Source organism: Hemicordylus capensis, chromosome 13, assembly GCF_027244095.1.
Source record: "Hemicordylus capensis ecotype Gifberg chromosome 13, rHemCap1.1.pri, whole genome shotgun sequence".
NCBI classification, from domain to species: domain Eukaryota; kingdom Metazoa; phylum Chordata; class Lepidosauria; order Squamata; family Cordylidae; genus Hemicordylus; species Hemicordylus capensis.
In genome coordinates this window covers 23,105,870-23,132,037 of record NC_069669.1, presented here as the reverse complement: position 1 = coordinate 23,132,037, position 26,168 = coordinate 23,105,870, and the positions used below count along the sequence as shown (strand labels likewise).

The 26,168-nt window shown below is 56.5% G+C and overlaps 1 protein-coding gene across 15 annotated transcripts in view; it reads right to left on the bottom strand.

Moving 5' to 3' along the window:
- SYT17 (synaptotagmin 17) overlaps positions 1-25,905 on the bottom strand; it is a 34,375-nt gene extending 8,470 nt beyond the window's left edge. The window contains exons 1-7 of one of the 15 annotated variants that reach the window (XR_008312073.1): positions 14,252-14,539; positions 12,147-12,169; positions 10,642-10,790; positions 7,644-7,798; positions 6,405-7,024; positions 2,178-2,298; positions 153-308 (exon numbers count right to left, since the gene is read on the bottom strand). Coding sequence is in view for 14 of the 15 variants with exons in the window: in XM_053276866.1 (XP_053132841.1) it covers positions 153-308; positions 2,178-2,298; positions 6,405-7,024; positions 7,644-7,798; positions 10,642-10,790; positions 12,147-12,169; positions 14,252-14,438 (1,411 nt within the window). In the remaining variant the exon portion in view is untranslated. Of the gene's footprint in view, positions 1-152; positions 309-2,177; positions 2,299-6,404; positions 7,025-7,643; positions 7,799-10,641; positions 10,791-12,146; positions 12,170-14,251; positions 14,540-14,624; positions 14,813-16,385; positions 16,482-16,507; positions 16,527-19,818; positions 19,939-20,228; positions 20,382-25,398 lie in introns of those variants that run through there. The other 14 variants (XM_053276871.1, XM_053276873.1, XM_053276876.1 and 11 more) reach the window with 14 other exon arrangements.
- Positions 25,906-26,168: the final 263 nt, after the last annotated feature.

The following is a 26,168-nucleotide window of genomic DNA, read 5'->3' as shown; positions in this document are numbered from 1 at the left end:
CCTTGGGAAGAACTCCCCTGGAAACCAGCGGGACTTAACTTCCAAATAGAGACGCACAGAGAGGTCTGGGCTGCCTAATCCATGCAATCCACTTCTTTCAATGTGTGGCAGCCTTCCTGCTCCACACGCTCAGAACCAATTGGCGGACGTACCTGTGAACACCAAGCTGGCGTTTTCAAGCTCTTCCTGCGGGACCTTGAAGCTGAAGGACTCGCTATAGAAGGGGTCAATGGTGCCCTTCATGCAGGAGGTCTTCTTCGTTTTGGCCAGTTTCAGCCCATGGACAAGCTGGATTTTCACAAAGGGATCTGCGTGGGAAACATGTGCAATCCCAACTCCGTAGTTAAATAAAGGCAATGGTGTAGCGTCATGGTTAATATTGCATCTGGGTTACACTAAGCCATGTATAACATGGGATGATCTTTTCACCATCATTGGGAGGACCTCCAAGTCGAAAGCGAAATCCCACGGAGCGGCACAGTCTCTAGCAGCAGGAGCCCAGACCCCCCTGTTGCTCTCCCAGAGTCAAAAAGCAAAGAGCCAACCCACCTTGAAACCTTCCCATTGAGAGACTGGGCTAGGACGAAGCCAAAAGGGAGGTATTTTTCATTAACCCTTTTGCAATCCATGAAAAACACTCCCCCTTACAGCATGTGAGGTGGCTTTGAACAGGGGTTAAGGGGTTAAGGAGCTCACCCATTCAGAGTGAGGGCAGGAAGCACTGCCCTCACACTGAACTGGCTACGCAACATTTTAATGTCCTTCTGTTCTTCATGACATGCCCCTCACACTGTTCCCTCTAACAGGGATTCCCAGATGTTGTTGACTACAACAACTCCCTCCCCTGTTCGCAGTCACCTTCTTCACTGACCCACAGAGATCTGTATAGGAGGAGTTCCTCCCTCAGCCCACCTCTGGATTGCAGAGCGTCTTATGCCAGGAAGAGCCCGGAGCTCTTGTGCTTTGAACCCAGAGAGATTCAACAGGCATTCAGGAGTTGGCATATGCCAGCCCTTCTTGGAATCACCAGATGAGTCACTTTCGCTCCTCAGCAGCTGCAGCAGCAGCAGCGGTCAACATGTCCTCTTGTTTGCCTTTGCTTGCAAACAGCTACAGGCCGGCCTTGGAGAGGGGAGGTCCTGGAAATGCTCTCACTGAGAGACAGCAAGCATAGCCGCACCAGGGCTGGAGAGAAAGGTAAAGTGTGCCCTCGAGTCGATCTCAACTCCTGGAGCCCACAGAAGAGCCCTCTGGTTGTCTCCGGCAGACTCCAGGAGGGGTTGACCGTGGCCATGATGTCTTTCAGCATCTTCCTAGATCACTGCTGCCCGGTACGGGTGTTTCCCATAGTCTGGGAAACAGACCAGGGGGGATTCGAACTGGCAACCTTTGGCTTGCTAGTCAGGTCATTTCCTGCTGTGCCATCAGGTGGCCACAAGGCTGGAGGAGGACGGATCCGCACAACAGCAGCCCTCCCCACCAGGGAGCTGGAGCACAGTCCTTGCGTCGTGCGGCAGCACACAGAGCCCGCCAGCCAGGCCCTGCTCCATCTTCTGGCTCCGCACAACTCTGGCCCGCCAGCAGCTGCTGGACTACACCTCCCATCACCCCCAAGCCATGGGGGAGGGGGGGACACCACACAGCTTTGCAAAGGGGCCTTTAGGACACAGGTTTTTAAAGCTACTCTAGGGATTGCAGCTTTAATCTTCTGTTCCTTTCTTAAAGCACCCAAATCTTTCAGGTGGCTTATATGCCATAGCCTTGATGGGAAGGAAGCACATCCACACCAGAGATGTGGGTTTCTCAGAAAAATTTGAACTGGAAATTTTGCATTTATTTTTTTTCACACACACACACACACACACACACACACACACACACACACACACACACACTCCAAATTTTCCTGATGTCCTAAATAGATTGTGATCTGATTTGACATGTTATTTGACCTATTTACACAGCTTTAAAAACTCACCTCTCCACCACAATAGTTTCCCCTCACTGTCTCTCTAAAGCTTTTTAAGTAGCCAAGCAGAAATGTTAGAAATGGGATTTTTTTCACGGAAAAACAAAGTGTGGGAACCTTCCCCACCCCCACCCCCCCTCTGATCAGCCACAGCCCCACCATGCTGGGAACGCCGCCGCGTCGCTGAGGAAGAAGCCCCCGGCCATACCTGCCCCTTGGCTCATGTCTGTCTGCAGCAGCTGTTTTGCTCTGATGATGTCCACGTTCAGCCTCCCTGCGCTGGGCAGGTAATTCAAGGACAGCAGAAGTTCCCCCAGTTCAACTTCATTCTGCAATGGAAGGTTTGCAAGATGAAGCCAACAAGGCAACAAACGGAACTGCTTAACCAAGGGAGAAGAAAGTGTTAGGAATGATGTTCAAGTCAGTACCCAAGTAACTTACATTTACTTTGTTTTCGTTAGCATATTGGTATCCTGCCCCAAACTCACGCCTCTGAGTGGTTTACCATAAAACATCACAGAATAAAAACAACGTTGAAAGTGTCAAACAATCTAGAACCTTCCCTTGTAGTGAATAAGCGAGACCCATTGCTCAGTGGGTTCCTTCTCCTGACCTCCAGCACCGTCCCATCCCTGGCCAGTGGCTTCACCGCAGGCCCAGCCGCTCAGGCAAGAGGCACAACTCCTCCCTGCCACAAAACTCTGTCAGAAGAACAGCCTGGCTGGCTGATGGATCAGGCCCCCCAAGGAGGCCCCTCTGGCCCAGCACCCTGTTTCACACGGCAGCCCACCAGATGCCGCTGGGGAGCCCACAAAAAAGAGGAGAAGGACGGCCTCCTCTCTGGCCGTTGGGTCCCCTGCTGCAACTGACATCTAGAAGCATCCTGCCTGGTGGTGGTAGCCTGTCACCATCAAGATGGGTAGCCATTGATAGACCTGAGGATAGACCAGCCCTCCATGGAGAGGCCTGACATGATGGCCACTGTCCGGAGTAGGGACTCTGAATCTGACCCTGAGGAGCACCAGCGATTCCCAGACGTTGTGGAGCACAGCATCCCCAGCTGCAACAGCCTTTGGCTGGGGGCGATGGGAATTGCAGCCAACCCCGTCTAGGAATCCCTGCTTCAGAGAACACTGCCAAGAGGGCGGTGCACTTCTGTCGGAATCAGAGATTCCAGGGCACAGACTCCGAATTCAAGGGCTTGGTCTGCCTCATCCATGGTGCTGCCTTGCCTTGCCTCCTCTGTGGAACAAGACAGAATCCGTGTCCACAGAGGAGCAGGGGGGGGGAATGGGGGAGGCAGAGGCTCAGCCTCAACAGCCAAGTCAGGGTTTGGCCATGACGTCTGCTCTGGGCCAGCCACACATGGGTGAGCATTTAGCGCACTCCTGAATGTGTACATTTCACTTTCTGTTTCTCTGGCTGCTTAGCTGGCTTGGGCAAGACTCCTAAGCTTGCTCACCTGCCCTCAGCGGCCTTGGAGCTGGCCACTGGCTGGGATGTCTGAACTTCACCTCTCTGGAATCTCCCTCACTTCTTCTGCGACCATCCGCCCTTTGCTCTTCCTTGCATGGCTGTGTTGTGCCGGCTGCAACTTCTGCCTTTCGCCTTTTCTTTCCCAGCCAGGCCCATCTTTAATTACTGTTTGGATTAAATCAAATGTTCTTCGTCTGCCAGGCTTGAAACATTGGGCCAAGGCACCCTGGCCTTTCGTTGAGGCTATTAGCACTCTGCATCTGTAGAGGTTCAGCCCTTCCCTCCCAACGGGGCCGGCCCGGACTTATTTCACTGCTTGACAACCTCGGTAAAATGTAGCCGCTAAAAAGGCTCCCACTGCTCTGGGAACACAGTCCCAAAGGGCTGACATTCTGAAAAGAAATAGGAGATCGATGCCAGCAACAGCCACCGGAAAAAGGCAGGACCAGGACCGGATAGGGACTGTTGCTCTCCCCTGCTAAACAGAAGAGAATATCAGCATCTTGCTCATCTAGCAGGGAATCTCTTCTCAGAAGGCGCCTGACACATGCTGGTCTTGTATGCACTTTTATTACGAAAAATAACTTTTAAAATGTTGAAATTTCACCGCTTACATAGGCAGCTGCCTTATACTGAGTCAGACCCCCTGGTCCATCTAAAGGTAAAGGTAAAGGTAAAGCGTGCCAACAGGTCGATGCCGACTCCTGGCGCCCACAGAAAAGCCCTGTGGTTGTCTTTGGTAGAACGCAGGAGGGGTTGGCCATGGCCTCCTCCCACGCAGGATGAGATGAGGATGCCTTTCATCACCTTCCTAGATCGCTGCTGCCCAAAAGAGGGGCTTCCCATAGTCTGGGAAACAGACCAGCGGGGATTCGAACTGGCAACCTCTGGCTTGCTAGTCAGCTCATTGCACCTAGCTTAGTGTTATCTACACTGCCTGGCTGTGGCTCTCCCGGGTTCCAGGCAGGAGTCTCGGTTCCCAGCCCGCCCGGGAGATGCGGCTGCTGCTGCCAGGGGGTGGACGGGGGCCCTTCCCCCTTCCACTGAGCCGCTATGCCCCACCCCCTAAGCGATCTCACAGCAGTCAGGGTGCACAGGCAGTCACCCATCCAAAGGCGAACAAAGGTGGGCCCTGCTTAGCAAAGGGCACCAAGTATGCTTACTACCGCAAGATGGACATAAGCCCAGGACTGGTTAACTGGCAAGCCTTTGGATCAATTTGACAAAGGGTTTTTAATTGATAGATCTACTGATTAAAATCAGCACAAAACTAGCCATACTAAAATGTTTTTTGATGGTTTAAAAATAAATAAAATCAAAGACTTTTGTGTTTTGGGACTGATTCCAAAGCAACATTGTTCATGCACAGAGGAGTTTGGGAGAAGAAATTAGAAATGCTAGACTGGAATGCAGAACCCATTTTTGGCTCACCGTCAGGACTCTTTTGATCCCAGCAAGCCCCAGGAACATCACCCCCAGGCTTCTCAGGCGCACAGAGAGCCGCAGCCCTCCCTCATCCTAAGCCAGGCTCGGAGACGCACTCTGGGGGGGATGGAGATTCTAGCAGCAACAACGTCTTCCTAGACAATCAGCCAGCAGCTCCCCTCAGCCGAAAGACTCAAGACCCTGGACAGGCACACCCTTTTGTCTGCGCCAGCAGGAGCTGCCTGATATCCAATTTCTATTTTAACCTCCCAACAGGCTGAAAACCTTCTCGTGGTTTTCCACCACTGCAAAGGAAAATGGTGGCTTTGTTGAAGCTTGGCGGTAGCGAAGGGTGTCCGTTTAGAACGGTGCTGACGCTGGTTCGGTTTTGACCTTCAAAGCCCTTCACGGTTCGGGCCCTGGACAGCTGGAGGGCTGCTTGCTCTCAAGGGCTGCTGCCCACTTGACAAGGAAGGTCATCAGAGGGGGCTCTGCTCCATGCGCTGACAATCAGAAGTGCAGCTGGCTAATTTTGGAGCTTGGACCTAAAGGCCTTTGGAGGCCCCACCCCACCCCCGCACTACAAGTTAAGCATCCTTTTTTAACATGTAGGTTCCTGAGGGCACCAACCACACCACCCAGGAGAAACTAAAGAGGATTTGGAGCCTCCAGGGGGTGATGCCACACCCCCTGGATAAGAGCACCTCTAGGTAAGAGCGCCTCGGCTGACGGTGGAGGAGGCGTGGCTGTCCTGCGCACGGGACAGGGCCTTCTCGGTCATTGCCCCAGGCTTTGAAACACTCTCCCAGGGGGTAGCCACTCCTCAGCCCCCCCGCCCCGTCTGGTAGGGCTCAGAGGAGCCCCAGAGGAGCCCTGGGGACCTGAGGTCCTCTACTGAGGCTTCTAAAGACTGGCTAATTGGAGAAAATAGTGTAAGCAATACACTCAAGGCAGAGCATTCAACCGAGGCATCAAAACCCAGCCACAGACAACCCCAGGTAAGAAGCACAACTTCAGGGAAGCCTTCAGAAGGCCTTCTGGAATAGCAATGGTTTCCATTTCCAAGCCAATGCCCCTCTGCAATCAGGGGCAGCCCTTCCATGAGGCGAGGTGAAGCGGTTGTATCAGGTGGCAGATTCCTGGAGGGCCCACCGGGTGGCCAGATGCTTCCTGCAACCAGCACTGGTGCAACTTTTTGGGTCTGGTCTGACCCTTGAAAGCTTTGGAAAGAACACCGGGAGAAGAATGGAAATGACTTCCTCTCGCTTTGCAAAGCTTGTATGGAGCACAAGAAGAAGCTTCTGGCCTCCCCACCAACACCACTTCCACAGCTTGCAGGGGTCAGTTTTGAAATGGGGGCCGGCCCCCACCTGCCCAAATAGTAGGCATTTGGCACCTCACCTCAGGTGCCACAAAAACCTGTTTCAAATCCATGGAAGAAGAGTGCCAGCAATATTTTTTTGCGGGGTTGGGGGGATAACCCAAGCAAGGTCATCCAGAACACTCAGAACAATCAACGTGTGAAAACTGTTACCTGCGAACTGGGGACCAGGGCCTTCCACCAATGCCCGCCTTTCACAAGGTCCACGTCACTCAATGGCATCGACACTTTGCCAATGACACAGTGGCGGGAAAATTTATCAAAATCCACAATGTTTAAGAGCAGTGTCCTCCTCTGGGCCTCCAAAAACGGTAGTTCAAAAGTGTATCTCTCCTCAAACACCGGGTTTTGGGTTTTGCGCTTGACTCCAGTCTGCTTGGAGTTCTTCTGGTCTGGAAGAAGGCAGATCTTCACATACGGATTGGAGTGCGACATGTCCTGTCGAGAGCCGTCGTAGGAAATGGGAGGGGGCAGATCTCTGGCCTCAATGACCCTGACAATCAGGTAATTGTGCAAGAGGTCGTATTGCGTGCTAAAATGCAACATCCCCAGCTGGTACTTGGCTAAGATTTCCTCATCTGTCAAAGAGTCCATATCATCACTATTAGAGTCAAGGGAATATAGTTTTGGCTCAAATTTCCTAAAATAGTCATCCGGAGTATAGGTTTTCCTCAGGATGGTTGGCTGAACTATTTCCTTTTTGGCGCCTAAAATTCCAAATTCAATAGGCTTAATGTCAATGAGGGGGGAACTGGGACGCCTCGACTCCAGACCTGTACAGCAGAAACAAAACACAAATGTTGGAAACAGGGCACCAAGCACGGTCAAAGCCGTACGGACATAAGGAAGAGCCCAAGGAAACCTGTCTGGTCCAACATCCTGTTTCCCACCGTGGCCCACCCACCAGATGCCTCTGGGAAGCAGCCCCCAGGCAAGAGGCGAAGGCAGGTCCTCTCTCCTGCCGCTGCCCCCTTGCAACTGAGCCTGGAGGAAGCCCTGGGCCATCAAGCCACGGATAGACCTGTCCTCCTCCATGAATCAATCTAAGCCCCTTTTAAAGCCCTCCAAGCTGGTGGCCGTCACCACATCCCGTGGCAGAAAATCCCATAGATTAAATATGCACTGTGTGAAAAAGGACTTCCTTTTGTCAGTGCTAAGTTTCCTAGCAATCTAACAAATGGATGCTTGCAGACTGGTTCTCACAATCATTTTGCCGCTGAAAGTTGGGCGGAGCAGGAAGGAGGGGGTGGGTGTCCTCCCCTGGCACATATTGGGAGAACCAGGGAAATGCCCCCCCCCCCCGCCCAGCCCCAGCTCCTCCACACAGACATCAAATCCCAGACTATTGGGGGACTGTTTTCACACAACGACACCAAAACTCGAGCCCCATACTTGAAATGCGTCTTGTGAGGCTGTAAGTGGACCTGGATGTATCAGACGACGACCGCCTTCTGTCGGGAGAAACGTCCTGAGGAGTCGGGGGAGGCTCACTGGGGGCCACGTGGTCAGTCTCGCCATCTTTGGCGTCACTTCGATTGCTGACCCTGCTGAAAGCAACAGGCATTAGCACCTTGAAACCCAGGGACAGCACCTTACGCACTGGGTCAACTGACAGAAGGGCTTAGGGACAGAAGCATAGGAAGCTGCCATCTACTGAGTCAGACCCTTGGTCTACCTTGCTCAGTATTGTCTTCACAGACTGGCAGCGGCTTCTCCAAGGCTGCAGGCAGGAATCTCTCTCAGCCCTATCTTGGAGATGCTACCAGGGAGGGAACTTGAAACCTTCTGCTCTTCCCAGAGCAGCTCCATCCCCTAAGGGGAATCTCTTCCAGTGCTCACACATCAAGTCTCCCATTCCTATGCAACCAGGGCAGACCCTGCTTAGCTAAGGGGACAAGTCATGCTTGCGACCACCAGACCAGCTCTCCTCTCCAGCTTCTCCCTTAATTAATTAGCCTATCCACATGCAGGTGGAGGCAATGTCTGGGGATTAGCTTGCCTGCCTTTCCCTGCTTCTCGTGATTTAGACTATTTCAGCTTTCACTGACCAAGAGGGAGACTTCCGAGGACTGGAGCACTCTGAGCCCCTGCTCTCGCACCACAGAGAGTCACCTGAGCAACGCCCGCGTGCTCTTCGGTGCTCCTGAAAGCACTCGTCTGCTGCTGCCACCGCACATCATTCCATTTGTGCTACAATCACCTGCCCTGCACCAACTCGGGAAGTATTCCGTGGCTTATTCTGAATCATGCCGCTGGCCTCTCCCAAGCCAGTACCGGCAGCAGCGCGCCTGGGTCTGAGGCGGCAGAAGCAGCTGTCGCCAGCCCTGCTCTCGGTAGCTTTTTAGCGGGGAATGTTGCAAACTCCGCCTGGGACCCCCTGCATGCAGATCAACTGCTCCACCAGGAGACAGGAGGTGGCCTTCTGCAGAGTCCGACCCTTGCTCCACCTGGCCGCTCAGTATCGTCTCCACTGACTCTCCCAGGTTCCAGGCAGGAGTCCTTCCTCCCAGCCCCACCTGGCTCTGCTACAGCCCCACAGCAGGAGCACCTTGAGCAACAAGGGCCTGGTTTTGTGGCTTCCCACTGGACATCAGATGATGCAAGATGGAGCAGCACGAGCTCTGGTCTTAAGTGTACAAGCGCAAGCAGGACACAGTCCTTCAGGTATTTCTGTCCAGGGCAGGCACTGCACTTGGAGGTCTTCTGCATGGGTGTGGCCTGCGTCCCTCCCTCTACTCTTCATCTCAGGCCCTGCTCATGGCCCCGCCACTGACAGAGATCCAGTTGGTGGGACTGGAGACAGGGCCTTTTCGGTGGTGGCCCCTCGGCTCTGGTATGCCTTCCCTGTAGAGCTTCGCCATGCTCGCTCCCTCAGTTTTTAAAAAAACAACTAAAAAGACATATTTTAAAAGAGAATTTTAAAATCTGTAATTCTGATTGTGTTTTTAGCTTGGCTTTCTTTAACTTGTTTAGCTTAATTGGGTTAATTTCATTAATCTGATTTTACAGCGTAACTATTTTATAAATGTTGTGAGCCACCCCAAGCAGTAGTGCACTGGAGGGGCAGGGTATAAATATTTTAAATGAATGAATGAACAAACAAACAAACAAATAATGCATATTAACATCTGAAGCTGTCTGAGTGATGCCAGGTCAGACCCTGGGTCCATCCCGCTCAGTATGGTCCACACTGACTGGCAGCAGCTCTCCAGGGTTCCAGGCAGGAGTCCCTCCCAGCCCCCCCACCTGGAGATGCTGCCGCCAGAGATGGAACCCGGGAGGCCCTCCTGCATGCCAAGCAGAGGCTCCACCCCTGAGCTCTGGCCCCGCCCCCATCATCAACCACAAGCCGAACAGTGAGTTTGACTGGTGGGGCTCCCAGCAAAGGCCTTTGGTCAAGAGGCTGCCTTGAGTGGCTGGCCAAGGCTCTTCTCTGAGGAGTCTTGACTCGGCTTTGCACAGCGGCCTTTTCCATTGGAATCAGGGCCACTACGAAGAGGAACTGAGCTCTGGCTCCAGTTTACTCTCACAGAGCACGAAGCATGTCTTTCTGGACGTCTGTCTCGGGCACCACACAATACGACGCGCTCTCTACAACCTGTTTCCTCCTACGAGGCTGAAAAGTAAATATCAGAGAGGAAATGGCAGGGCGGTGGGGTTGCCATGTGCGCTAAGTCAACATAATTAGATTTGACGCAGCAAGACGGTCACGTTCTCAGCATGGAAAGGTACAGCGGGGGGGGGGAGGCAGGATGAGGGAAAGATCCTTATGCTTCGTAGCTGGAGAAGGCCCCCTGGGCTCTCCAGGGGGCCTGGAGTTATAAGTAGTTTTTGCGGGTTACAGCCTTTGTTTCAGAGCCAGCTCAGGTGAGGGAAAGAAGTGCAGAATCATCCCTGCGGAGCTGCCTGGCTAGGCTTCTCCTAAATCTATTCTGTATTATCGGTAGGCCCAAAATGCTGCCACCGCCACCCCTCTTATCAACAGAGTTTGAACCTCCCTGGGCTTGGGGCGGAATCCCAGGGAAAACTCTCTTTATTTTGGTACTGGATAACTACAAAAATCTTCCATGTGCAAATGGACCTGTGGTGAGAAAACTGAACATAAGAGCAGCCCTGCTGGATCAGGCCCGCCAAGGAGGCCCCTCTAGTCCAGCTTCCTGTTTCCCACAGTGGCCCACCAGATGCCTCTGAGAAGCCCACAGACAAGAGGGGAGGGCCGGCCCTCCGCTCTCCTGCTGTGACTCCCCTGCAACTGATAGCTGCTGAACATCTGAGGGTGTGTTTGCACCAGAGAACTGCCCCTTCAGCCCCACCCCACTTTTCCTGAGTTAAAAACCAACTCGGAGAGGCTTGTAAAAAGAACCGCCCCCAAAGCAGCCCCCAGACTTACAGCCAAGGAGGTGTCTGAGCTGGAAAAGGCCCCAGGATTTCGACCTCGTCTTCACTCGACTGGCAACAGCTGCAGTCGTAGCACTTCTGGCAGCAGTGCCGGCAAGTCCATCTGCACAGCAAGAGATCCGAGATTCTGGACAACAGGCCCTGAGGCCATTGGGAACCAGAAAGCAAAATTACAAGCCGTTTGCTGCTGCTGGCTAGACGAAACCCTCCCTTGACCTTGAGGAGCAGAGCAGAGCTGGGTTTCTGACTGGGGTGGGGGGGGGGGGTCGTCTGCCTGCCTGCCCATTCCTGTTGGAGCCAGAGATCTGGGGCCCTCTTGATCCCGTGGATATAAAGCCCTAAGTGGGAACTGGCACAGTCTTAACTGATGCGATACGTTAGTCCAGGAGCCAGCTGGGCTGGTTGGGACCACCTGGGGGGACAAACCGTGGCAGATTTAAACAGAGGCAGAGCAGGCACTTGCCTACATCTGCAACATTTGAGGAGCGGCTTGCCACCCCTCTCTGGGGGCGAGGGGAAAGCCCCCCGCATTCCTCCTGAAAAACCACTCCCGTGCATGGCAGGATACGGCCAGCGAAGGCCGCCCAGCAGCGTCTGTGGGGAGGGGGGCAAGGGGAAAGTCCTCCCTCCTTTACTTTTAAAATGCCGCCGAGGAGACGGGGAGGCGGCAGCTGCGGCGGGGAGGGTGGTGTGGGCCATGGGGAAGGTCCCCCTGGTGAGCAGAAGGGGCAGGACTCAAGCAAACCACTCTGTGATGAGAAAACCAAGATTTGGTTACCGCCTGTGGTGCCAACCCACTGAGTAAATCTTGGTTCAAACGAACAGAGGTTCTGCATGTTCAGAATTTCTGAACCCAACCCCAGTGGATTGCCAACTCATGGCAGAAGCACGATTCAACCGGAGGGCAGCATTCCCTGGAGCAGGGATTCCCAGAGGTTGCGGACTACAACTCCCATCACCCCCAGCTGCAATGGCCTTTGGCTTTGGATCCTGGAAATTGTAGTCAACATCTGGGATACAGAGAACTCCACCTGGATTTGGCCTGACTTTTCCTGCATCCAGCCTTGAAAACAAAGCAGCTCGTGGGTATGCAGAGCTGTGCAGGGACATCCAGGATCTCACAGGCACACTGTAAGTGGACACATTTCCAAACCCTCTCCAAAAGCATGAGGGCTAGAGCCTTTTTTTATCATAGGAAAACTGAGATTCCCATGGAATTCAGCACTGGAATGAAATGCCAGACCCTGCATGGGATTTTATGTACACAAAATGGCAAAAGCATAGGAGCAGCCAGCCACAGGTGTGTCAGCAAAGATTATTTGTGCAATGCATGTGTGTGTTTAAAATTAAAAAGAATTTAAACAAATCAAGCTCTGCTTCCCCTAGGAAGAAACGGCGTATCTCAGAAAATGCATCAACCAAAGCCAGACAAGTAGGCTAAACAGCATGGGGGGAGAGAGGGGAGGCGAGGAAGAATGACTCATCAGCTTAACTCACCTCATTTATTGGTTCCAACTGTCCTTTTAGATATCCGTGATCAAGCAGAGCAGGAGAAAATGAAAAAGACAGGCTAGTTTAGCAAAGCTCTAATGACTCCCAAATACCTGCCCTCTCAGCAGCACCTGGGCATGGCTTTGATTTCTAGCAAGAGGGTGCTGCTCTTTTCAGCTCTGATTGTCCTAAGAGAGGCCAAAGGGTCTCTGGTGGGAGGATTCATTTCTTTGGCCCGCTCTTCCCAATGGGGGGCTTTCTTACCCCCCACCCCTGGCCAAGGAACCCCTCTCCCCGCCTCAAACTTCCCTTTGTAATTCGGCCCGAGCTAGATTGTCATTTTCTTTGTTTATTACAGGCCTTGGCCACTTTTCTTTGGAACTAGGAGTCAGCTGGAAAATGTAGGAGCCAGACAAGGGACACCTGACTTAGTGACAGACATGCTGGAGGGGGAGCGTAAAGGGGCTTCTCTTTATCGCCTTGACAAGTCACATACTTAGATCAGAAGCAGGACTACCTGGGACAAATAACGTTTGTTTGTTTGTTTTTAACATTTCTATCCCACTCTTCCTCCAAAGAGCCCAGAGCAGTGTACATAGTTATGCTTATCCTCAAAACAACCCTGTGAGGTAGGTTAGGCTGAGAGAGACATGAATGGACCAGAGTCACCCAGCAAGTATCATGGCTGAATGGGGATTTGAATTCAGGTCTCCTCGGTCCTAGTCCAACACTAATCAATACACCACACTAGTTATTTTATTAAATTACACCTGAATATCCTAGTCTGGGCACCACAATTAAAGTTCTAGATGCCATGGCTCTCTGGCACCTGGGATTTGTTATGCACTGGTTTGTTACATTAATATCCTGCCTTTATTTTCTTTATTATAGCACTCAAAGTAGGATAAATGGGGTTGCCCAGAGGTTGTCCCCCAATGATCCACGATGGTGTTGTCGCCTGAACAGTCTACCTCATCCCTTAATGGGGGAGGTTAATTGGGGGATGAGGCAGACAGTTGAGGTGATGGGACAGGGTGAGAATCTACCCTGCAATCTAGATCCCCGGATTCAGACCCCACACCAAAAGAACCGGGGGGGGGTCATAGTCAGCACCCCACCACAAAGACAGAACATGGCTCTGTCTTCATTCTTTAACTCAGGAGCCCCCTCAGGACAAGGCCCCTGCAAAATATCAGCATCTTTCCCAGGGAAGGGGTGGAGCCAAGGCTATAAAACCAACAGTCCACTCAAGCATCTGCTGGAGCAACATCCCTTCCATGCCTGTCGTGCCCAGATCCATCTCTGGGCCCCCTGCTTGGAGCTGTCCAGGGTCCTGAAGCCTTTTCCCTTGGAGCAGGCTGAGCGAGGTCTGTGTCCCTCCCAGGCCCCTGCCTCTGTTGTGGAGGCCCCAGCTCAGCCTGGAACAGGGGAGAGGTCCTCTCTCCAGGCACTGACCCAAACCAGGTCTGCTTAGCTTCTGCAAGGTTCCTGTATCATGTGTGCTCAGGCCATGCTTTCGGACCAAAGAAGGGGAGAAAAACAAGTAGCATTATGGTCAGGGGCGACTCTGGGACTGTGTGAGGTGTGAGGGAGCAAAGGGGTGGCAAAGAAGATTAGCAGGAGAATGAGGATTTGGCTAGTAAGGTAATTGCCAGCCAGGAGCGGGCCAGCTGCAATCTGCAGGGGAGAGGACCCTGCAGCCTGCTGCACCCAGGATCTCCCCCCGCCCAGTTCCTGGCCAGGCAGGAAGCTCAGGGCTGCTGGGGGGCTGGAGGCGTCTCCCACCCGCCTGGCTGCTCTGGCTTCTGCTGCTTGTCCGAGGACAGAGGAGCGCGCAAGTGAAGGAGGCTCCTTTGTTGGCTTGTTTGCTGACTTTTTGATTTGATTTCTATTAAAATGGCTCCGGGCGGTTTACATTAAAATAAAAATGGCTAAAATCAATGGACAGTTAAAATCAGAAACTATAAAAACCATTAACAATTAAACCATTTAAAACAGGTTTTTTAAACCCTGGAAAACCAGGCCAAACACAGTTTAAAAACCCTGGAAGGCCAGGCCAAACAGATAGGTCTTAAGGGCTCTCTTAAAAACTAATAAAGAGTTTGAATTACGGATTTCTGCTGGGAGTGTATTCCACAGTCCAGGAGCGGCTACAGAGAAGGCCCGCCTCTGAGTCGCCACCAGTCGAAGCCGTGGAAACTGGAGATGGACCTCCTCAGACAACCTTAATGTGAGAAGGCACTTGCCAAGATAACTCGGGCCTAAGCTGTTCAGAGCTTTAAAGGTAATAACCAGCATTTTGTATTTCGCCTGGAAACATATCGGCAGCCAGTGCAGTTCTTTCAAAACTGGTGTTATGTAGTCCCTCCATGTTGTCCCAGAGACCAATCTGGCTGCTGCATTTTGAACTAACTGAAGTTTCCGGACTATGTGCAAAGGCAGCCCCACATAGAGCGCATTGCAGTAGTCAAGCCGGGAGGTTACCAGCTGATGCACCACTGCTAGAGCTGTCAGTGCGAATCCTGCTGCACTCTGGGTGGATTCCTCTTTGGGGGCAAATTCCAGATGGGTAGTCCAGCGTTGCTGCCCCTCCCGAACTGCCCTGGGGTCTGTAGGAATTGGCATCCATCTCAGGGACTGCCTGTTGCAAGCAGTCTTGGAGATCTGTGTGGATTAAGAGTGTGGGGGAAAATACTTGGGCAGGGGTGGGGTGGGGTGGGGTGACCAGGAATAGTTTCCATGAGAGCTGGCAACCCTGTCCATCAGTGAGGCGTCCACACAATAGCAGAGGTTGGGTCGGACACTTGATTGTGCGGACGTCTCGCTGACAGGTAGTTTGGGCACTGGGTGCCCTCCCCACTTCAAGTGCGTGTGGATGAAACAAGGCAGCAGGAGGAGTGGTGGTGGATGAGGCAGGGGCGGAGGTGGGAGCCCCCCCATCCCCCCAGCATTTCACCCCATCCGGAGGGAAAGCCCCCCTGCCCAGCTCCTCCTCTCTCTCTCTCTCTCTCTCTCTCTCTCACACACACACACACGGTCACTCTCCCGCTCCTCCAAGCTGGGTTTGTACAAGCGCACACCATCGAAACTGGGAACACGCCCAGCTCCCACCCCAGGGTAGGGCACCTCACCTGCTTCAGACCCTTGTTTGTCCCTCCCAGTTTTCGGTTGTGTGAACTGGCCGAGTGTCTCTCTCTACTTCACCCCCAGGGGCGGAACTATACTAGGGCCAGGGGAGACAGTTGTCTGGGGGCCCACTGCCTTGGGGGACCCCCCAGAGGCAAGTCCCATGACTGACTCCCCCAGCCGCTCACCCGCCCGGGCTTCCTTCCATTGGATTCATTCTCCGAAACTGATGGGAGTGTCAAGACCTGGAGCTACCAGAACAGCATGTTTTTCTCTAGGACCATTCAATGACGTGCATCGTCCACAATTTACAAAACCTTTAAAAAAATAATTTAGGATGATGTTCTATTGTGGCACATAGGTTTTATCTATATAAAATTTTGCTCTGCTTTTTGTTACCACTATTCAGCCTCCTTTAAGAGTTCTTTACTTCATGAGCTGAGCTTCAGTGGGGGGGGAGCATTTTAAAATCTTGTCTCTGGGCCCCCGTCCAACCTTGCTAGGCCTGCTAGTTCACTTGCTAGTTCACCTTGCTAGTTCACCCCCCTCCCCGCCCCTCCTTGGATCTTCTTCCTCTCTCCCCCCAGCCCTGGACCAAGCCCTCTAAAGGTGCCCAAGCAATGTGTTTATTTACTGGGTCCAGGGCACTCCAAGGAAAAGGAGACAAAAACCAGGTGTATCCATAATAACAGCAGTTTCAAGCACAAGATATGATTTGAAGAGGCTGCTCAGAAGCATCATGAAGGACAAACCATAGATTGTTTGGAAAGATTTCTATCCCGCCTCTCTTCAGAATGGAATTTGAGGCCGCTGACAACAAAAGCAATGACAAATACCAAAACATAAATAGGAACAACAAACAGAATAAGACCAAGAGCTTAAAAAACATAAAAGAACCGAAGAGAGAAAAACACCCTGCTACCATCACGAGCAAGCAACCTGCAAAACCTGACTAGGAAATAGCTTATAACAAACATTATATGAAACTTAACACAAGCACTCCACAAGTGTAGCAGCTGAGAACAATAAACCTATCAAGACAGGGAATTGCAGAATCAAAACATTTTGCAAAAATTAGAAGCTTAAACAGCTCACAGCATCTAGAAATCTCATGCAAACCTTTATCTGTGGGTTGTTGTTCCTAGTCATGTACCTCCTACAAAGCACACAGATGCAGACTTAGCCTTAGGATAGGAGATTTAAATAAACAACAGCTAGGGAAACAAAGCAAGCTTCCATACCGCTGATGTTCAATATTTTATGGGCTCTTGAGATGAAGCCATCTTATTTACTGCCGCTGGGTTAAAAAGTTCAAAGCTTCATTGGCTGCCAATGAGTGGATTCAAAGGGGGGGGGGGCTGTCCTTAAATGGAGGCTGTAAACCTCAAGACATTGCTAGTCAATATAGGGATAAAGGAGTATCCCTTTGCTGTCGTAAAAACGTTTTAAAAAATTTAGATTGTGAGCCCTTTGGGGAGAGGGATCCATCTTATTCATTTATTATATCTCAGTGCAAACCGCCATGAGCCGTTTTTGGAAGGGCACTATAGAAATCAAATGACTGACTGACTGAATGAATAAACCTTAAAGCTCACAGATGATATCAAGTGAAGCAAAAACCCAACCAACTAGCCCACAGCAATGGGACGCCCCCTATGAATGCCATGCACCCGGAGGCAGAAATGGCCTTCTCATAAGGTGCTAGTCCCTCTGGTTGCCAGGAAGGGTGCTTTTTGTCCACCCTGGATAAAATGCAGGGGACAGAAGGCAGAGTCTCTCGGGGTCTCTGGCCCCCACACGATCCCTCCCCCCACTTCTCCACAGGACCCCAACCAGGAGTGCGAGAAGAGGCCCTAGCAGGGAAATGCTTGTTGGCTTCTTCATCTGCTCCGACCCCACTCTGTGTATCCCCCCAGCCCGTAAGCTGCCTTAGTGCCTGTTTCTCAAACGAGTGTGGTGTGTGAGGTGCCACTGGTGCTCATGGTGGGGCCGGAGCGGGGCTGAGGCGAGGGAGTAATGGCTGGGAGCCAGTCAGGTGCGGACGTGTCTATCATGCAGCCATTGCTGGGGTGCAGCCGGTCCCACCTCTCACCCACCCGGGCAAGTCACCGGGTGCTGCTGAACTCCCCGCTCAGAGCTGTCGTTTTTAATAGGCCCTGGGGTGCTACTAAACCCCCCCAACAGATGCCAGAAACCTGAAGCCCACCCCTCCAGGCGCTGGATACGGCTAGCCAGGAGAAGAGAGGGCTACGGGGGCAGGAAGGGCTGCCCCACGGCAGGAAGCGTGCCGGGCTTGCTCTGCTCTGTGGCTCCGGAGGGCAGGCCTGCGCTCCATGGGTAGGAACAGCCAGGAAGCAGGGAGAGGCTAGACCAGATCAGGCAGAAGGAGCTGCCCAGCCGTGGAACGTACAAAGGCGGCAGATATCGCTATATACGGCATCATCTCAACAACTGTTGGGGCCAGTTGCTCCCCCCACCCCCCAGCTACTATCATCGCTCTGACGGCCTCCTGCAGTGTGTGTGTGTGGGGGGGAGGGCTCTCCTGGGCTGGAGGTTTCCCAGTGCTGGGAGGCCCTCTCTCGGGGATGCCGCAGCAGTTTCCTGTGCTGAGCAGAGGGGGGTTGGTCTAGAAGACCTCCAGGGTCCCTTCTCCCAACCCTCAAATGCTACGACTCAATGCCACAGGCCGATGCGTCCATCGAGGGGCTTGCGAAGGGTGGGAAAGAGCCAGATCCTGGCTTGCAAAGAGCTCGAAATGCACGGACCTCTTGCCTGCGTCTGACAGAGAGTGGCAGGTCTCTAGGACGCCAGGCTTGTCCAGCCCCTCCATCTATCTGCCTCGGATCCCTGGTGGGGGCAGCACGAGTCATCCAGTCAAGGACGATCAACCAAGCGGAGGCTCAGAAGCAGTGGCTCGTTTCGGAAAAGGAGAGGCCTCAAGCCTGCCCAGCCTCCACCCACTGAGCACAGGCCCCTGGGAAGCAGCTTCCCACACGGGAGTCAGACCACTGGCTCATCCAGAGATGCTGCCAGCTGGGACTGAAGCCGGGCCGCTCTGCCCACAAAGCAGAGGCTCTCCGCCACTGAGCGGCAGTCCCAAGCCCAAGGAGACAGAGGGAGCTTCCTTGTCCCGAGTCAGAGCGCTGGGCCTCCATCCATGGCCCTCCAGGGTTTTACGCAGGATGCTGCCTGACACCGGGGAAGTCCAGCGGTCCATCTGGCTCAGTGCTCCCCACTCTGGCTGGCAGCAGCAAGGTCCCAGGCAGGTCTCTGCAAGCCCGCCCTGGAGATGCCGCCGCCAGCAGGACTGAGCCGGAGGGAGGAAGGAAGGCTACGTGGGAAGCTCAGCGGCCGGACCCCGGGGCCATCGAGCCCATCCGGACTGTCTCCAGCACACACAGACTTCTCCCAGGTTGCAGGCAGGAGCCTCGCAGGGCCCTCGGTCTGTGTCCAGGCAGGTCCAAAAGCTCTTGGGGGAGCAACTCCAGGCACCGACTTGGGCCAGTGCTTCGCTCCAGCGCAGAGCCTCAGGACCGGGCTGCTCTGGGCCAGGCTCAGGGGACCCCTCAGGAGTGCCTGGAGGACTCCGCTCCCAGCTGGGTCTTGCAGAGCAGCTTCCCAGCCCAGGCAGGGGAGGGGAGGGGAGGGGAGGGCTTCCTGCCTCCGCCTCCTCCTCTGGCCCCTCCGCTCCCCTCCTTGGGCAGCCCCCACCCCACCTCACCCCACCCCATCTGGCTGTAGCAATCCGCTGAGGGGCGGGGGGGGGAGGAGATGGGGACAGGGGCGTAACTATACCGGGGCCAGGGGAGACAGTTGTCTGGGGGGCCCCAGAGGCAAGTCACATGACTGACTCCCCCAGCTGCGCACCCGCCCGGGCTTCCTTCCGTTGGAGGCATCCTCCGAAACTGATGTCAGTGTCAAGACCTGGAGCAACCAGAAGAGCATGTCTGTCCCTAGGACCATGAAATGCCTTGCATCGCCCACACTTCACAAAACCTTTTTTAAAATGATTTAGGAGGATGTTCTTCTCTTGTGGCACATAGACTCTCTCTCTCTCTCTGGACAGGGAAGCCCCCTCCCCCCTCCCCCCCCCCCAGACAACAGCTCCCCAGCCTGGCGCTACTGCATCCTGTCCAGACCACCTCGCCCCCCCGCCCCCCTCCCCGGCTGGGTTGCTTCGAGGCACACCCCCCCCCCTTATTCCCGGCTGTCTGGCTCTTGCCTGGAGGCCCCGAGGGCCCCTTCCAGGAGGAGGGGCCAGGCAGGGCCAGCGAACTCACGGGCAATGGAGATCAGAACTGTGGCGGGGGGGGGGAGGGCGGGTGCGCGCGCACATGCCAAAGCCACTCTCCGCAAGCGGCGGGTCCGCTTTGCTCTGGAGCCTGGGGGGCCAATTCTGCCGTGCGTGTGTGCGTGTGTCCCTCTCTCATCCAGGCTGCTCTGCAGAGATACTGGCGCTGGCTCTCAGCTGCTGCTGCTCCCTCGCATGCGGGGGGGGGGGGACCCCCCAGCCCGGACGGCCTGAAACACGGAAGCTCGCAGAGACGGTGACCTGCATGTATTCCGACATGGACGGAATTTCCTCTCCAGCCACGCAGCGCGGCACACACACGCACACGCACACGCTAGTTTGCACGCGCGCATCTTCTTCCTCCAAAGTCATCTCTCCTCCCCGCGCTGCTGTCCTCCTCGAGAGCCAGTTCCGCCCGGATCCCTTCCGCTGCAGCCCAGCCACCGCTCCTGCCCTGCGCCCCCGCCGCCACTCCGCGGGAACCGGGGGCACCAATGCGGCGGCGGCGGCGGCGGGAGGAGGAGGAGGAGGAGGAGGAGAAGCCGCCGCCGCCGCCATCCCTCGCTGCCTTCTCCCGCCCGGCGCTACAGGTTGGCGGCGGCGGCGGCAGCAACTCGCAGCTCGCCCGGCAAGTTTCAGCTGCCGCCGCCGCCGCCGCGCGCGGCCCCTACCTGGAGGTACGCCATGACCTTCCCCGCTCGCCGCCTCCGCCGGGCCTCCTGGCGGCTCCCCTGGGGCTGCTGCCTCGCCCGCGCAGGCCGTCCAGTGCCGGAGCCCGCCGACGTGCGCTGCCTGCTGGGGCCCGGGCGGCGGCGGCGGCGGCGGGGGCGGCTGCTGCGCGGCGAGGGGGAGGAGGAGAAGCAGCTGCCGCCCAGCCGGCGGGGGCGACTGGTGGCGAGCAGGGACTGGCCGCGGCGGGGCCGCCTGGCCTGCCGGGAGAGGCGCGCCCCCCGCCCCGCCCCGCCCAGCTCAGCTCTCCAGCTGTTGCTGAACTACAACGCCCATCATCCCCCTCCACAGGGGCTGGGCAGTTCAACCACAGCCGGAGGGAGAGCCGCCACCCCTCTCCGCCAGCCTTGGGGTCGCCCAGTGGCCCAGCAGCCGTGCCTGCTTCGCCTGCTGCAGGAGGGCTCCGGACTGCAGGAACCCTGCAGAGGGGCGGGCCGCTGCCAGCCAGTGCAGACAATATTGAACGAGATGGCGGGAGGGTCCGACTCGGTACAAGGCAGCCAGCTTCCTATCTATGTATCCTTTTCCTCCCGGGTTTGGGGAATTGGGGGCTGTAGCTCCACCCTACAGCATCTGTTTTGCCTACAGGAAGCCCCAGAGTCACTCCCTGGCGGCAGCATCTCCAAGCAGGGCTGGGAGAGACTCCTGCCGGGAACCTCGGCCAGCTGCTGCCAGTCAGTGCAGACAACCGTGAGCCAGAGGGAGCGAGGTGGATCTGACTCAGTAGAAGGCAGCTTCCTCTGTGGAAGAAACCCATGCGATGTGAGACAGCTCCCGTAGCCTGATCATCTGGGTGGCTCTTTTCTGTGCTGCTGCTGCTTTCAACTCAACCTCCTCCTCCTCCTCCAGAGGAAGAGAGCTGGTCTTGCAGTAGAGAGCATGCATGGTCTCCTTTGCTAAGCAGGGCCCACCTTGGTTTGCATTTGGATGGGACTGCAGGTGAGGGCCCTGAGCTGTCCCAAGGGATCCTGGCTCGCTGGGAGGCCGCTTCCGATGTTGCTAGCCTGAGTGTCCTTTGGGAGACCAGAACTGTCCGCAGGGTGGTGGCTGCACCCTCGATTGGTTCGATCAGGGCTTGGCAGTCCTGGCTGTTGTTTTATTTTCAATCCCGTTCCTTCCCCAGCAGCATCGCCTGGCTTGGAATTTGCCTGTGCAGCCACACACTGAGCTGATCTTCCCAGGGAGCCATCAGCACCCCCTGAACTGCAGAGGGGTCTCCTGGGCAGCCCCAGCGGCTGGGTGGAGCTCGGCGTTGCCCCCTCCCCATCGACAGGGACTGACACTGACCCTCGCGTCCCTTGCCCTTCACCCACTTTGAAAGGGAAATCCATCGGGAGTGCGTCATCACCATCCGGAATACCGTGTCCTGGGCAAATGGGGCCAGCCTCACCCCTGGCTCTGGGTCACGTATGACCCCATTGCAAAAGCCCCGGGCTTCCTGGCCGACCCCACTGATTGCTTCCCTTCTCTTTGTCCCTCTCGAAAGGGAAAGCCTCCTGCCAGAAGAAGGCAGGTGTTGCTGCAAAAGGTGAGAGGGGCCTTGCCCTCCCTCCAGAACTGGCCTGGGGGGTCCAGGCATCGGCCTCCGTTTCCAGGTGGCGCTTGAAACCCACGGGGAGTGTCATGGCTTCCTCTCTGGGAAAGCACCGGGCAAAGAATCTTGGAGGCGGCACACGTGCAGGAAGGCATCCTTGCAGCCAGCACTGGCCACCAGGGAGGATGCCGAGGGGTAGCAGACATCCCCCCACCCCACCCCCCCAGAAGAAGAATCCCCCTCCCCCCTCGCTCTCCCTCCCACCAGATTTGGACTGGACAGCAAAGTGTCAGCCAGCACAGCCACAGGACACCCACCAGTGTGCTCTCAGGCGTCAAGAGACTCTTTCCTGGCAGTGGCACCTTTTACACGGAAGGTGATCAGGGGGGCAGAGAGCGGCCAAGGAGGCCCGTCTCGCCCCCCACAATGCCCCCCCGATGCCTCTGGGGAGCTGCCCACAGGCCAGAGTGGAGGGCAGCCCCCCCTCTCCTGCTGCTGGCATCCGGGGGGGGCATCCGGCCTCCCAGGCTGGAGGGGGCCTAGACGGAGTCTCCAAGGGACTCCTGGAAGCAATGCTGGGGGTGTTCATGGCTTGATTAAGAACTGGGGGGGGGATATCAAGGTGGGGGGGAGTCTCCCGGGAGAGCTTCGGCTGGTTGGGAATGCCAGCCCTCCAGGAACCAGCTGCCTCAGGCTCCCCTGGAAGCAATCTGACCGGACCTTGGGGGAGCTCCAGGGAGAGCAGCTGCATCTCTGCAGGCAGAAGGGCGACTCCCTGGGGCTGGGGCTGAGCCTCCTGCCTGCAGCCTCAGAGAACCGCTGCCAGTCTGGGCCGACAACAACCCTGAGCTCGAGGGACCAAGGGCCTGACTGGCAGCAGCTTCCCATGTTCATCAGGAGGAGCAGAGCATCCGTAGCTGCTCTGTATGCAGATGGTGGCCCCAAGTTCCTTCCCTGGCAGCATCTCCAGGCCCGGGAGGAGGGCTGGGAGGGACTCCGCTGCTGCCTCAGCCTAAGAGAGCAGCTGCCAGTCAGTGTGGACACTCCTGAGCTGGGCGGACCAACACTCTGACTCAGCGGCTGCCTGCGTTTCCCTTCTCCAGGTTTCCAAAGCAGGTCAAGTGTGCCGCCGAGTCGGAGTTGGCTCCTGGCGCCCAAAGAGCAATACTTGTGGTTGTCTTGGGTGGAGAACAGGAGGGGTTGCCCATGGCCTCCTCGAGCTGATGATGCCTTTCAGCACCTTCCTCGGTCCTTGCTGCAGCTGCTGCCTGACAGAGCCCCAGCATCGGGGAGCTGAGCCGGCACCCTTCTGCTTGTTAGCCCAGCATTTCCCTGCTGCGCCACTTAAGGTGGTCAGGCACGATATCCCGCCACAGCCAAACACTGGCCCGTTAGGGCGCAGCTTCAGACCTAGTCTGGAAAGTCAGCCCAAGAAGATGCACACGCGTCCACGCGCATGCACCCCCCCACACACACACCCCCCAGGTCAGACCAGACGCCCCGGCCCCAAGCGTCTCTTTCTGCTGCAGGGAACAGAAAACAATACGGCGGCCGCTCTGTGCAGTCCAATGGCCCTCCTCGGCCATTCATGTCAGTGCATCTCCCTAACAGCAGCTTTGGGGGGCCGTGTAGCGGGGGGGGGGGCATTGGGGGGAGAAGAGGGAAACTCCAGCCCCGGCATCTCTGCTCTGATCCCATTGGAAAGAGCCCTCCCTTTTATGAAAACGTCGCCCTGGCAAGTTGCAAAGGTGGCAAAGTCCATACAAAGGGAAAGACACTTCCCCATCGCTCTAGGGTTTGGTCTCACTTGTGGCGCACAGAATGGATTCACGCAGGCCCCCCAGGCCACTTCGGGAGGGCTGAGGAATGCTCCCTCGTGCGCCAGAGACTTCTCTCCAATCCTGGCTAACTCAACAAAGAGACACCTTTTCAAGTGGCGGTTCCCTGATATTAAGCAGGGGGAGAGCAACTGGCCCTCTCCGTCCCGGCACAGCCTCCCTCCAGGGGCTGTGACTGGTATCTGCCTTAGGTTTCTTTTTGGACTGGGAGCGGGCACAGCGCTGCCTCCTTCCAGCTGCCGCCATGAAGGCGCCCATGAGAAGAGCCAGGCGGCAGGCCCAGCCGTGGAAGCTCTCCGCTTGGGCTGCCAACAGAGCCCCCGGCCAGTGCCATGGCGAACTGGCCCGCTGGCCCTTCCAGGTGGAGAGCAGAGGCCTCCGGCCGGCAGGGAGGAGCCCAGCCCCCCTCGCTGGGGCGGGAAACCTCGCTGTGGGGCTGCCTCCCGGAGCTGAATGGAGGAGCGGCCGGAAACACCGTCGTTCGGGAGAGCCGGTCTGGTGGCGTCTCTGGGCCGGTGGGAGCAAGCAGGACCGGGCCCCTGAGCTAAGCAGGGTCCACCCTGGTTGCATGGGAAGGGGAGGCCACGTGTGGGAGCCCCCCTGTCAGAGACCCCCCCTCAGGGGTGGAGCCGCTCTGGGAAGAGCAGAAGAAGGTTCCCAGCCCCCTCCCTGGCAGCAGCATCTCCAACGAGAGAGGGCTGGCAGAGAGACTCCGGCCTGCCGCCTTGGAGAAGCTGCCGCTGCCAGTCTGGGAAGACCATACTCAGTATTGTAGACAGACCAATGGCCTGACTCCGTAGATGGCAGCTTCCGATGCTCCTAACCTTCAATCCTCGGCATTCCCAGGTAGGGCTGGGAAAGAATCCTCCCACCTGAGACTTTGGGAGAGCTGCTGCTGCTGCTGCCAGTCCGGGCAGATGGCACTGAGCCTCCGGGGTCTGACTCCGTAGATGGCAGCTTCCTGTGTCCCTAATACTTAATTGGGGAAGGGGCCGTAGCTTGGCGGTAGCGCCTCTGCTGCTGGCCTGCAGAAGGTCCCTCCCAAGTTCACCCCCCTGGCGGCGGCGGCAGCACCTCCAGGCAGGGCTGGGCGGGACTCCTGCCTGCCACGCGAGAGAGCCGCTGCTGCTGCTGCCAGTCAGTGTTGACAGTCCTGAGCTCGCTGGGCCAAGAAGGCGGCAGCTCCTTCTGGGGGTGGGGGGTGGGGGGCCGGGTCAGCCACAGAGCCCCCGCTGGGCAAGCAGGCAGGCCCAGGCAGGCCCCCGCCCTGACCCCGCCAGCAGCAGCAGCAGCGTCTCCCGGCGGGGCTGTGGACGGAGACTCCTGCCTGCCGCCTTGGAGAGCCGGCCCGCTGCCGGGCAGTGGTGGAGACACGGCCGGGCTCCCCATGGATGGCCCCGCTGGGTCCGCGGCCGCTCCAGAGCCCCTCTTCTCACCGGGGAGGATGCAGCTGGGGAAGGCAAGGGCCGCCCGGCCTCTGCTCCTCCCTGGCAGCCCCCAGGGGCCCGGGGCTCCGTGCCACCAGCGGGAGGGCAGCCGGGAGCTGCCCTAACCCTAACCCTAACCCCTCCCTCCCTCCCCCCCCGGGTGGAGCTGGCCTCTTGCAGCAGCTTCCCCGGACAAAGAGCCAACCGCCCCCCCCCCGCCCCGTGCCCGCAGCCAGCCCTTCTGGCCTCTGCCCGCAGCTCCCGGCAGGCTGCTCTGCTCTCCCCAGCCCAGGGGCGATGCTTAGAGACCTACCTGGAAATACTCCCGCTCCATCCGGCTTCATCTTCCGCTGCTGCTGCTGCTCTTGGGGATCCTGCTGAGGGGGCGGCGGCTCTTCCCCCCCCCCTTGGCCCTCGGGGGCCCCGACAGGCGGCGGGACTCGTCCCTGCACTGAGGAGGGCGGTGGCCCCCTCTCTGGTGCACCCGCCTAGCAGGGCGGCCGCTCGGCGCCTCTCTTTCTCCGCGCGGTGGAAGCCAGAGAGGGGCTCAGAGTCCGCGGCTTGCCTGCCCCGCCAGGCTGCCAACCAAGGCCTCTCTGCCCGCTGGCCTTGGGGGGGCCGCTGCTGCTGCCAGTCTGGGCAGGAGCTTCTCGTTCTGGAGCCCCCCTCTCCGACGAGCTGCGCTGCAACCCTGTCCTCTTAGCACATCTTTCCCAAATAGATACAGATACACACACAGAGAGAGAGACACACACACACACTCGCGCGCGCTCCGTCTCAAAAGAAGCGAGGGGATGTATCGGGAGGAAGCTTCTCCTGGAAGCAGCAGCTTCCATCTGTCTCTCGGCAGATGGAGAAGTTGCCGAATAGCAACATGTAGGAGGGTCAACGGGGAGAGGGAGGGGGAGGGGGAGGGAGAGGGTGGGGGTGGGGTGGGGGGTTTCAGCAAACCAAAGAGGAAAATTCACCAAGTCTCTGCAGAGGGAGCTGACATGCCATTGACAGGCGGCCTTCTCCGGTCTGCTTTGGCTTCTGGTTTGTCCCCTGAAAAGCACAGGCCTTCTTCTCCTTCTCCTTCCCCTC